The 13,735-nt window shown below is 41.0% G+C and overlaps 2 protein-coding genes across 2 annotated transcripts in view; one reads left to right on the top strand and one right to left on the bottom strand.

The window, feature by feature from the left end:
• LOC308401934 (uncharacterized protein) overlaps positions 1-13,735 on the top strand; it is a 565,304-nt gene that overhangs the window by 88,364 nt on the left and 463,205 nt on the right. The window lies entirely within an intron of this gene.
• Positions 1-13,735, bottom strand: part of LOC308403240 (copine-9-like) — a 204,516-nt gene that overhangs the window by 45,446 nt on the left and 145,335 nt on the right. The window contains exons 11-15 of the mRNA XM_080892508.1: positions 10,098-10,173; positions 9,723-9,776; positions 9,482-9,543; positions 7,773-7,819; positions 5,399-5,580 (exon numbers count right to left, since the gene is read on the bottom strand). Of these exons, the coding sequence (XP_080748634.1) occupies positions 5,399-5,580; positions 7,773-7,819; positions 9,482-9,543; positions 9,723-9,776; positions 10,098-10,173 (421 nt within the window). The remainder of the gene's footprint in view (positions 1-5,398; positions 5,581-7,772; positions 7,820-9,481; positions 9,544-9,722; positions 9,777-10,097; positions 10,174-13,735) is intronic.

Raw genomic sequence — 13,735 nt, 5'->3', positions numbered from 1 at the left:
TGGCTTATTTGAAGAGTTTCAGTCAGGTTTCAGAGCTCATCACAGAAACAGCTTTAGTGAAGGTTACAAATGATCTTCTTATGGCCTCTGACAGTGGACTCATCTCTGTGCTTGTCCTGCTAGACCTCAGTGCTGCGTTCGATACTTTCGACCATAATATCCTATTAGAGCGATTAGAACAGGGGTCAGCGACCCTGGGCACATGTGCCACAGCTGGCACGCAAAGGGTTAACTGATGCACGACCATAGCGGGACTGGCCATCGGACATACCGGGTATGGGCCGATGGTGTTTGTTTTTTTATTTTTGTTTTTCTCTTGTGACAGTATAAACAATGAAAGGTGGTGGATTGGCCAGATGCTGGCCGATGTTTAGCTGCTGGCCAGCAGGTGGATGAGGGAAAGGGGAGGCAGGAGAGGAGAGACCCGAGGCAGCCGCCGGTCTGAGTGTCAGGTGAACTGAACTTCAGGTAAGAAGTTATGACTTGCAGTCTATCTGGGTCAGATATAAACCAAGTTTAGGTGGAGTTTATTTTCGTTGTGCTGACTTTTTACCGTCAGTTACAGTAACTCGTACTGCGTGCTAGCTAGCATGACAGAGTTTCTCTACAGCTATGATGTTACTGATAGTGAACTTTATTTATAAGAGTTAGTTAGTAGAGTTGCCAACCGTCCCGTAAAAAAACGAATTGTCTCGTATTCAGAGAAAATATTACGTGTTTCGTATTGAGCTGAAAAGGAACGCAGCTAGAATGGAAAAAAAGACACAAAGCTGGAGTTATTCTGTCTTTGCTGCACAGCTGCCTCTTCTTCTCTCATTCTCTCCCCCTGCCTCTCCTGTTGCTACTTCAATCATGAAACTGATCAGTGATCAGCTGATCGGCTTTTCTCTCTTGTTTGTTTATCGCTCACTTTGCACCAGAAAGAGGAAACCAGCAGATGTCGCGCTAAAAAACAACAGCAGTTTAAGCTTGATCAGCTGTTGTTAGAATTTATTTAATATTAATTTCTAGTATCAGCTGATGTTTGCTGGAGCCACAGCCATAAAAGCTGCTGGTCATGATATCGTTTGGTTATCTGGTGAGAGGGAAACATGAAGATGAAACCAGGAGATGTCCTTACTGAATCATCAGAGCTGAACAGGTGATGGAGAAACAGGTTTACCTTTTAGGTGACATGAATGAGTTGAAGGGAAGTTATGAACTGTTTCTGAGAGACAAATAACACCAGGATCCTTTTTTATGTAGCTGACAGCTGGTAACTGTGCAGGGGCGGGTCTAGCAAAGTTTTGCCAGGGGCCAGGTAGAGCATTAACAGGGAAAGGGGGGCACAAAGAAATACTTTCTTATTCTCATTTAAAATGTCTGGCTGTTATTAAATAATTATCTGAAGGTTACAACCAACTTTTTATCTGATGTAAAATGTATAGAAATCATATATATACCAACAAGACTGTACATCACTGTCACCACAGCGTTTCTTTTCATTCAAAGGCTTTATGGCTTTAATACCTGGGGGGCCGGTCTCTAGTCAAAATGCCGGGCTGTTTTGTTGTCCCAGTCCAGCCCTGGGCACGACACGCAGTGAGTTAATCTGAGGAGGTGCGTTAAAAAATAAATGGGCCAGCGGTGCACATCGCAAATCAGCTCGCATAGTTGTGCCAATTCTTAATGACGGTGTCTTAGCTAACAGCCCCAACTACCAGATTAAACATGTAATTGGCTAAAAATAACTTTGCCTACTGGTGAGAGGGACGTTGCTAGCTGGCAGTTTTTTCAAGCGATGTTGAAATTTCCACATTCCAACACTTCAAAAGTTTCAGGAGCTTTCCGCTCAGCGCAGCATCAGCACCGTGGAAATACACGGATACATCCGTAGACTCGAGACAGAATTCACAATGTGTTTTCAGGACTTTCAGGTGTTTGGACCAATGTTTTATTTTCTGATCAAACCAGAAAGCCTTAATGAGCAGCAGGATTTGTTAAGTGGTTGGACACAGAGGACATCGACATGCAGCTGATTGAACTGAAAAGCTCGACTCTGTGGGGTCAAAGTTTGCAGAACTACGAACACAGCTGGAATCCACAGCTGTGCGTGTTCATGGAGCTGCATGTTCACCTGCTGGACGTCACTACCTGACAAGTTTAACTGTCTTCAGAACATTGCAGAGGCCTTATTGACAGTGTTTGGCTCTACATGTCTGTGTGAGCAGATTTTCTCTCACATGAGTCCTCAGGTAGCCTCTGAATGCTGGACACTCGAAGACCTGAGTCTCTGAGTGGGAGACCAGAGATCACATTAACATGTGTATCTCTGTATTAACAAACATGCCATATTGGCCCAGTTTATTTTTCTTATCATTGTTGTGAGGAGACCATAAATGGCATTTGTATTTTCTGTTGTACAGTTCATTTGCTGTTATGGATAAAAAGTGTCTTTTTTTTTGTTTCAAAATAGCTGAAAACTATTCACTGATAGCTGCCAACATCTGGGAATAAATATAATTCTATAAAGTTGTTCTATATAGTGTGTAACTGTTAATATAGAGCGTTATTAAATTTATTGCTAATGCAATCATATGGCACACTGACTTCTGAGGAAATTTTAGATGAACATGCTGCAGGTATTACAGGTGCAGTGGTTTATATCTTATCTGTCTAACAGACTCCAATTTGTTCATGTAATGGAGAGTCTTCTTCACACATTAAGGTTAATTATGGAGTTCCACAGGGTTCAGTGCTAGGACCAATTCTGTTTACATTTGCGCAATATCTCTAAAATGAGAAATATCCTTTCTCAGAGTGATGCTGAAAAACTAGTTCATACATTTATTACTTCAAGGCTGGACCAGTGTAATTTGTTATTATCAGGATGTCCTAAAAACTCCCCGAAAAGCCTTCAGTTAATCCAAAATGCTGCAGCAAGAGTCCTGACAGGGACTAGAAAGAGAGAACAGATTTCTCCCATACTGGCGTATCTTAATTTCTCCTACAATGGGTGACCATAAGGTCTGGGCTCACAGTTAGTAATAGAAGGAGTAACTCAGTCATTTGGGAAGGGCTCAGACTAGAGCTGGTACTCTAATGCATCAAAACAGCCAGTTTACATCATCCCAAGCAATCTCCACAGTGATTCTACTGTACAGCAATGCACAAGTAGAAATGGAAGCAAGACTACAATGCTGAATGTGTGAGTCAGAGCTGACACATGTCAACCAAAAATAAAAAAGTTAATCTGACTTCACACCTGTTTTTAAGCTTTATGAATATGGTGAACTTGGAAAAAGCAGATGTTTAACTGAAGTTTCTGTTGTTCCATGAAAACAGAAAAAACTATTCACATAATATTGCAAGTCGACATCTAACTGTAGTGAAGCAGTCTAAGGGATTACTTTGTGTTCCAACAGTTTAGAGTGCAGAGCGCTGCAAAATGAGAACAGACGTGTCAGACTGAGTAAACTGTTTTAACATTTAGACCAAACTAAATACTTGGAGTTTATGTGGTCTAACCAGCAGATGGGTTAACATAACATATCAATATTTCATGTGTCCAAGTTAGAAAGGCCAACAGACCTTAATTTATTATTTAGTTGCTGTATAAAAAAAGCCTTTCCTTTATGTCATGCAACCTCTGGATCCACTCATAAGCTGCGTAAAATATAGTATATGTTAATAAATATCCATTTTCTGATCCAAAAATTATATTGTTGTCATTGACATCACTAGAAATATCAGATTACAAACTGACTAAAGTCTCACCATTCCACTGCAGGTCTGTTGGTGCCACAGGATATGTGAATGTTTGAAGGAAAAACAGGCTTTTGTTTTTCATTCATGAAATGCATTAAGGTGCCCACACTTCTTTAATGAAATGATTTTGTAGTAAAATATGACCATCAAGATGTAAACAAAGTTTGAAATCTGAGATAAGTAATGTGGCTATATAAACACTGTCAGCCTGCTGCTTTCAGAGGTTTCACAGTTGTGTTATTTGCATCATCCAGTCAGCAATGTACAATTATTTCCACAGGTTATTGGAGCATGGTCCATGTTGTTTGTTTTATCATTTTTGTGCATCACAATGTAAAAAAGAAGATGCCCAGAAAACACAAAACATTTAGTGAACTTGATTTGATACATTTGTGTTTTTCCCCAGCTTTCAACTGTTGGTACTCGCTTTACTCAGATTTACTCATTTAGACAAGCGTTTTGGTAACTTGAATTTTCTTGTTTGTCTAATTACAATATCCCTGCGAGGTTGACAATAAAAAATAGCTCCAATGCATTTCGATCTTGATAAAACACAGACTGCACCATCCTGGCTTTAGAGTCCTTTCACAGGGAGACAAGTGAATAGACCATTACATTATGAAAGCACTCATCACTTTGACTAGAGAAGTCAGCGTTAATCGTGTTGCTATATGTTTATTTAAGGAATGCTGAGTGAAAACATTTTCATTAATCAAGTGATGCCCATTTGTTTTTCAAAGCTAGAGTATATACGCATCCATACACTGGAGTTTCACAGTAACTATAGTGAACAAGACGAGTTAAAACTTATATATCCACCTTAGATTTACAAGCAGTCAATTTGATTGGGTGGTTTACAGACATGTGCAAGTGTATGTACAAAGTGCATGCCTGTACATTCACAAGGATGTACTCGTGCATTATGTTGTTATATACATGGTTTCCTCGAGGGAAACTAAATGCTTCTTCTGTAATAGTCTTCTTTGTAACTCAAACTGCAGTCACTAGTGCGCCCTTCCTCCATTCCTTCTTTTTAAGAATGTACCAGATTGTTGACTTGTCCATTTATTCTGATTTTCAGACTAATAGAAAACTTTGGACCTCATATTGAGAGGTTGATTGAAAAGCTACTAAATCCAAGTCCAGCACTTGGAACCAGATCTTTTATCTACTAAATTTTTTGTGGAATAAAGAGAGAACAGGCTTTTTTAAAGCTATTTATGAGTTGCTCAGTTATGTTTGAGTATTTGAAAATGGGCAGTGAATCTGAACCAGATGGAATAGCTGTGATTCCTAAATGAATGCCTAATCTGAAAGTTTGGACTTCAATCACATCTTGATTGTTGGATTTATTTTTATTATTGTCTGTGGTGGGGTACAGTGGCAGGACTAAAAGAAATGTTAAAAAATTGAGAAAAAAAAGTACAAATAATCCAAAAATGTATGGACCTAACTGTGATTTCTGCTACATCAGCTCACCATTAATGACACCATTCATTTGACTGACCAAGAGTAAATTGATTAACTACTGCACAGAGGCGGTCGCTTTTCACAATTGCACCACCATTAACAAAAATAGCCCATGAAGTCAATATTTTCAAGTACGAACAGTTAAAAAAGTCTCTCCCTCAGTTTCAATCATGACTCTCACCAGTGGAAAGGCGTGGGAGATCTTGCCGTCTGGGGGAAGTTTAGCTCCAAAGCCATACGCAGGGAAGAGTTTGTCACTGTCATAGTCCTGGATAATTTCTCCCACAGCCTTCAGGGCCATGGCATATGCATTCATTTGGTATGGACTCATATAGTGCAACGATGTCGGCTGGGACGGGTTACCTAGAAAGAGAGAAATCCCCACCAGCATGCAGCAAAATTAGCGTGAGAATGTTCTTATCAGAGAATGAAGAAAAGCAATTACACATTTATTAGACTTGCAAAAAACACACATGCAGACATGATGAAGGAAACCACTATGTTGTGTAACTACTGGAATTAGTTGGTTTTTGTTTTTTGCTTTCCAAAAAAAAGACCAACTAAATTTTGAGAAACGTGGTTTTGTAGAATTGATATTATGGAGCCGTGGAAAGAAAATACATTTCAAAGAGCATCCTTATTCGTATCTGTGTAGTTTCTTTGCTGTCTGACATGTTGTCAGTTCTTTAAGTCTGAATGCGGTCTTTTCAATTTGTGGGCTCACAACCTAGCATGAAAGGTTTTAAGCAGTGTTGTCCTGTTTTAGCCGCTAAACCCTCTTTGATAAACACATCTACATTTAAGAGCAAAATGTTTACTTGCTCCCTAATATATCCCAATCACTAACAGGTGCCATGACTAAAAGATAATCGGTATTATTCACCTTACCTGTCAGTAGTCACAACGTTATAAAATACCCCACCTTTTGCAGCTATAACAACTTTTTGTTAACAACGTTTTTCTTCCGCACCAACCCTGCTCATTAATGACTTTATGGACCTTGCTTTGTGCACTGATGCACAGCCACGTTGGAAGAGGAAGGGGCCATCCCCTGAAGCATTAAGCTTCTGTCTAAGCCTGTGAGATCTATTCCTGAAAAACAACCCCACACCATAATTATGTGGGGTGATTATATAATAGAATTATGTAAAGGGGAATATGTAATTATTGATTACACTTGGTACAATGCAGAGCAAGAGCAAGTATCGTTCTCCAGGCACCTGTCAAACCCAGCCAAGTGCATCAGACTGCCAGATACTGCCAGTGATCTGTAACTGCAGGAAACATATGCTGTGGCAGCATCCTTTACTCCATGCTTTGCAATGTGCTGAGCAGAGATAGGCAGTAATGTGTTAACGCGTTACTGTAATCTGATTACTTGATTACAAGTAACGAGAACAAGTATTACTATTGCAAAAAAGTAATTAGATTACTGTTACTTTCCCATAAGCACGCTGCCTTACTGCGTTACTAAACCATGATTTTGTTGGTGAGAGTGTCTCATGACAATGATGTACGAGCGTGCGACGTCCGTGGCAGCAACAGACGTGTGTAGATCAACGATGGATGTTATGGAGAGCGGGAGAGAGTACGAACGTGCAGCGTTTAAAGCTTGGAAGTACTGACATTACTTTGAGTTTGATTCTGTAATAAGTGACAAAAACATCAGCGTCTGCTGTTCACTCTGCGTGGGAAGAAAACTTCTTTCTACAGCAGAAAATTAAACTTGAAATCTGAGCGAGCACCGAGCACGCTGCCATGGGCAAAAAAATAAAATTCCTACAAACACAGAGGTAACTCCTGGCCCAAAACTGTCAAATTGTGCTGTCAATCAGCACTATCAATCATGTCTTGTAAACACTAATTACAATACAACAATAATCTGGCTGCCTCAGTTTAGTAAGTCCCATTAGCCTGATGGACTGATGAAGTATTTGAACAACCAGATTAGGTGTAATATTGCTAATCTCTCATTATTTCGTTAACAGAGCTTCTTTCTTTGAGAATTTTTCAACTTAAAGACTTTGCAATTAGGAGTTTGTTTTTTCCTGTCTGGCTGATAGGTGACTGTCATTGTGTTTCTTTGCAGGCACCTCTGTAGAATAACAGGGACTTGGTGTTCAGGCTTTTTAAAAATGCTCTTAAGTGGCTAATCAAAAAGCAACTCTCAATGTGAAGGTCATTTTTAATGGACAATCAGCTTGTGCACTATATTCTTCAGCTGGTCCATTGTGATATTTTTAGGACATATTCCAGTTTCCATACTTTACACAGAAGTACATATTGTGCATATGTGTGATGGTTGATGATAGCATGATAGACATTTGGGAACATAATAGCACGAATAGTGTCTCCATATAGACCACCACCAAGACAGACAAATAATTGTGTGGCAGTTATTTGTCAATGCCACTGAAATTGATTTTTTCAAAAGAAGGCAAAAAGAGTCTAACTAAAGTAAAAAAGCGACAACAAATTATTTTGTGGGCAAAAAAATCTCACTGAACAGATGTGTGGACATTTCCTGCATGCATTAAGATGAAACACTGTCTTACCATTGGATGCTGTGAAGTCTATGGCTACAGTGAAGTTGAGTTGTGTCCTGGTGGGAGATTGAGCACATTGATATCAGTCACAGTGGTCAGGACTTCGTTTTGAGATTGGAAGAACATCTACAGCTCTTCATGCCAGATCGAGAAACGTACTGGTCACCGGTTAGAAATTGTAAGACATCTAAAGTATTTGAAATCTACAAATTATTAACGTATGTAGTATTGTTTTTGCCCAGTGAATTCTTCAGCTTTCTGTAGCTTACATTTCACAACAAAAACCATTTTAAAAAAATGAGCTGTCCAGAATGATGAGAAAACAAATTCAGCAATATAAAACTCTAAAACAAAAGCAGTGAGGCAGCAGCAAATGCCTCACTGATGGTTTAAGAAACATCAGTGTTCAAATAAAGTGCACTACCTTGGAATGTTTTTTCTTCCAGCCTATTTGCTTGACTGCTGTAACACATTTATTGTATTAATATCACACAGTATTTATGAGTGAAACGCTAGTTACTTCAGCTAATTAGGTTACGTAGTTAACAAATCAAACGTTCAGAGTGTGACCCTGATGCAGCTGATGCAACTCAAAGCATGCTCATATTGGTCAAAGTTAGAGCTGATGCAATATGACATCATCCGCTACACTTGTCTGATCTGCCTGATGCAATCTGTGGTTGTCAGTAAACCAACTAGAAGTACAGGGGTGAAGCACTTTCTTTGAATTACTGTGTATTTTCTTAAGCTTTTGCTTTAGATTTAGTTACGACTGCTGTGTTTAAGTTGTGCTGAGAGCATAGCATAGCTGACTTTCTTGTGTCATGCCCTCTGCTTTATTGCCATTTCAGTTTAATGAGTTATATTGGATTTTTCTGGCATGTTGGGGGTTAGTTATTTACATGTTATGGTTTTATAACCACAGCATTATTACTGATGTTCTTTTGTTCCAAAACATTTTCTACCCCTAGTTTTATAAAGTAAAAGTATGAGAAATACACTACATTGCTGAAAGTATTCACTCATCTGGCTTCACACACATATGAGTATAACTTGAGTAAAAGTCTCCTGGGAAGGCTTTCCATGAGGTTTATGGGAATTTTTGGCCATTTCTCCAGAAGCATATTTGTGAGGTCAGACAAGACGGCCTGAATCCACTTTGCTCTGATTCATCCCAAAGGCGCAGAGCTCTTCCAGGCCCAGTTCTTCATCCATGTCTTTATGGATCTTGCTTTGTATACAGTCATGTTGGAACAAGACGAATGTTCATATTACGCCATGACTGCCCAGCTTGTCGTGATACTCAATGTGTCTTTTTTGTTTAGAATAATTGATGTAAGTAAAAAGTATAACATCAGTCAAGGCCATCTTCAGTGACAACTCAAGTTCTCATCAATCAGAAGCAGACATTTCCTAGTGAAATCTGCTATCTTGGTTATCATTTATCTGAACAACATTGTGTGCAGTGGCAAACTAAATGTCAGGTTCGACAAATAGAGCAGTGGGGATAAAAGACAGAAGCTGTGAAGAGTCACTAAACTGTGACTCAAGAATCAAATGAGGGCTGATTTTTTTCACTGGAAAACCAGAATGTAAGAAAAGTGTAAACATTTTAGTCAAAGTTTATAACACATTGCACCCTTTGTACTACCTTCCAGTAATATCATTTGTGTATGTTCGACTCTACCCTAATGAAACATGACTGACTGAGTTCTTACCCTCCTCTGATGAAGTCGACAAATGTATACTCTGACTCCACTTTGAAAGACAGCAGGGTCACCTTGAAGATTGGGAGAAAGTGAAAGGGAAATGAGAAAAAATATCAAGAGAACCAAGGGAGGTTACAGACAGGCTAACAGCAAACATTATACATTTACTGGACTGATAAATCACTCCTGCTATGAGTCATCCCCATGAAACATGTGACAGCTGTTGACATGACACACTGACGAGTCTTACCGTCCCTGAGTTGATGTATTTCTTCTTTTTGCCTTTCTTTTTAGGATTCAACACCTTGACCATAAGAGAGGAAACATGAAACAAGCTTTTCAACAAACAAGTCAGAACACATTATATAGTCTTTCCTCATATTTCTAAGCTAATATGAACAGGTGGCGATTTAATACTGTCCTCAAATAAAGGCTGGAATTCATAACACAAGGAATATTACTTCATGAATAATATATAACACTGAAGGAACTAGCTGTGTTGTTAATACCATCGACACAATCAACAAAAAATAGTTTTTGGAGAAAATCTTTGTCATTTTGTGACCAAAGTGAAATGTACTTCTTGTTGCACTCTGTCTTTTTTTTTCTTTTCATTTTTTTTTACCTCATAGACATTGAACTGGCTTTGGCCTCGGGATAGTTCTCTGTAGCTTGTGGTGAATTCTCCAATAAAGTCATGACTGGAAGGGAGAATGAGATAAAGATAACGAATAAAAAGAAAACAGTTATTGTTGTATCTGTAATATGACTTTCTATTCTTTTTGACAAAAAATTATAGTCCTTTTGTTCAACAACATGGTGTCCGAATGATTTTCTCTCTTTTTAAGCTATGAAATACAAATATAAATAGAAAGAGTCCACTTAAAGGGAACCCCGACTATTATGACAAGTTACTCTAAATATGTTACAAATTATCTCCACCACATAAAAACATACTTAAGAATAACTACAATTTTTTTGTTGTTATTCATTAAATCTTTGTTGTTTAAAATTATTTTGGAGCCGTGGGAGCGGCCATGTTTTTTCGCACGCAATGCATTCTGGGACAATGACGTGTATTGGTTGTTAGCAGTATAAGTGCTTTCGTTCAGCTAACCTGTTTTGTTTTTCATAGTGTAGCAATGGTGTCAATTAAGTTGTCTATTAGTGACCTGGTTACGACTTGGTAGACCAGCACTATCCGGTCTTTGAGTCTGATGTTATTAGCATTCTTAGCAAACTCCGCTGCAAAAGTCAAATGATCACTGCAGCATTACTGAGAGTTGAAAAACTGTCTAAATTTGTTCATCTGTAATAAAATGATCAGTGTGGCAGCTCTGCCAGGTGTATCAATTAAGTTTAACATCCAGGCATCCATGAAAACGGAATTTATGACATTTAACTGAGTTAGAAGTTAGCAGGGAGTTAGCTCGCTAGCTTCCATCTAAATACATCTAAATATAATATTGTAGAGGTAAACACAGACGACATGAGAGCTCTTGATTAACACAGCAGGTGCGCAGCTCTGGGGAGAAAGCGGTTGTAGACCCCCCAAGAACTCCTGCAGCGCTTTAACCAACGTGGGACGTGGAAAAGCCGAAACATGCCTGAGTGAGTGTCTCACTATGGGAAGGCCTCCTGCGTGACCTCATCAGAAGCTCAGATACCATTACGCCAGCCCTTACAAGCTGGCTAAGTGACACCCATATCAGGAGGGGCTAGTGCCTCCCTATATAATAGGCTGACATAGCATCAGATGTCATTCAAAACAAGCCCACCTCTTCCTCTTCCTCGCTTCCATAGCAAGGAGAGCGGTCTGGTGAGACACTCACTCATGCTACTCAGAGAACTGGGGTTATATACATAACCTTAAGTTCTCTTTCATAGCATTCGTTTCGTGTCTCACTATGGGAGGAATACTGACTGCTGGATTGCCAGACATGCCTGTTAAGAAGACAACTGTTCCCAACAGCACTTCACAGGGGAGAAGCTCCCACCTGGGAAGAACCTGCACTGAGGACTGAATGCGCTAGGTTAGGTGCTGTTACATCTAACCTGTAAAACCTAGCAAATGTGTGAGGAGGCTGAAGACCCCTGCTAGTATAGACCTGGGCAATTGCTCCTACTATCCAATGGAAGAGGCGCTGTTTAGACACAGGCTTTCCCTTATGTGGATTAGCCCAGGACACGAATAGCTTTTCACTTTGTCCGACACTCTGGGTTCTGTCGATATAAATGCGCAGTGCACGGACTGGACACAAGGTATGCAGCCGCTGTTGCTCCTCTGAGGAGAAAGGCGGTGGGTGAAAGGCCAGAACATCTGTAGGGGAACATGTGCCGACAACCTTTGGGATAAAGGCGAGGTTTAGCCGCATACTGACCCTCGTATTATCCGAGGACAACTGAATGCATGACTGATGCACTGAGAGAGCGTGGATCTCTCCTACATGCTTAGCTGAAGCTAAAGCAATTAATAGAGCTGTCATCAAGGACAGAAATTTTAACTCAACCTGTTCCAGGGGTTCAAATGGGCAACAGGAGAGCGCAGCCAATACTGTGGGAAGGTCCCACGATGGAGCCAGTGGCCTAGATGTAGGCAATTTACGCCGTGCACCCTTCATGAAACGGCATATTAAGGGATGCTGGCCAACAGTCTTCCCCTCAAAACCAATATGGCAGGCTGAAATTGCTGCCAAATACACCTTGATGGTGGAGAAGGCTTTACCCTTATCAATCAGGGCCTGAAGAAATGACAGAATCACAGCCACAGAGCATTGAAAAGGGATGGCCTGTGATTCTAAGCACCAGCTTTCAAACACACGCCACTTGTGCTCATATAGTGTCCTAGTAGACGATGCTCTAGAGCAGGGGTGTCAAACTCAAATACACAGTGGGCCAAAATTCTAAACTGGAACAAAGTCGTGGGCTACCATTAATATTTATTGAAAAAAAAAAATCTTCCTCTAGATACAAGAATGAATCTTTTCTTATGGACTCAAACACGTTTTGCTGAAAAACTGAATATGGAACAAGCAAAGCTTAATACTAAACAATATATATATTAGCTGTATAATACCAGTAGGCCAGCTCTAATAGTAATTTGGTATGGCTTCGCGGGCCAAATGTAATTAGGCTGTGGACCAAATTTGGCCCGCGGGCCAGAGTTTGACACCTATGCTCTAGAACACTGAATAGTGTCGATAAAACTATGAGGGAGCCCCACTGTGTTCAGGTTAAATCACTCACAGGCCAAGCCCTTAGAGCTAGCATCTCCAGGTGGGGGTGGAATATTTCCACCCGTGCCTGAGACAGGAGGTCTCTGCGTAGTGATAACAGCCAAGGTGGGCCGCACAGCAGCTGAAAAATCTCTGCCAGCCACTGCTTCCCTGGCCAGTGCGGGGCTATCAGGATCATATAGTGACCTCTCTCTCTCAATTTGGCCAGAGTTGGAGAAATGAGGGCCACTGGGGGAAAAGCATAGAGGAGGGTTCTTGGCCACTCGTGAGCCAGAGTATCCACCCCGAGCGGCGCTTTCTGATCGTGCAGCGAGTAAAACACTTTTTCCTTAGTCATCAGGTTGGTAAGCCAACACATGCTTCCCCATCTTTTTCGCCTTTGGCAATTTCTTACCATCAAAACGAGATTTTACAACCTCTGTTTGTATGGCGGGCCATGGGATGTTGAGCCTAGCAGCTGCGCATGTCCTGCATGTCGAGATCCAGGGGAGACGGCGGTGTCGGTTTTTCAACCTCGCTGGTAGCCGAGGGCTTTGCAGCCCAGCTGATTCTAGGTGGAACCCTCCTCCTCCTCGTCAGACAGGAGGAGTTCTGAGTCAGCCGACTCATCTCCGTCATCATTAGCATCTCCTCCCCGGGCGACTCCAACATGGTGGAAAAACTCACATTCTCCATGTGCCTCCAGCGACGGGAGAGCGGCCGCGATGGGCTGAGGGTCTGCCTCTGCCCAGCTCGGCCTGGCGTTGTTGCCAAATCATCAGGCATCTCAATTTCTCCTTGCGCTGCAGCAGCCTCACACACCAAAGAGTCGCCACCCGACAGGTTAGCCTGGCGAGCTAGCCTGTGCGGAGTTTGCGTGGGAAAGCCGCGCAGTGGATACAGTCGTGTGCAGGTGTCAAGGCAGCCTGAGCCTGAGATAAGCCTAGGCATGCTGCACACACGGGTGTGTATCCCAGGCAGAAATCCTCTTGCCGCAAGGACAAAGTTTCACAACTTCGTTGTCAGTCGTAGCCATGGTTAGCTAGAG

Source organism: Rhamphochromis sp. 'chilingali' (genome assembly GCF_963969265.1).
Source record: "Rhamphochromis sp. 'chilingali' genome assembly, chromosome: 9".
NCBI classification, from domain to species: Eukaryota; Metazoa; Chordata; class Actinopteri; order Cichliformes; family Cichlidae; genus Rhamphochromis; species Rhamphochromis sp. 'chilingali'.
The sequence above is the reverse complement of the archived record's forward strand: the minus strand, read 5'-3'. Positions and strand labels throughout refer to the sequence as shown.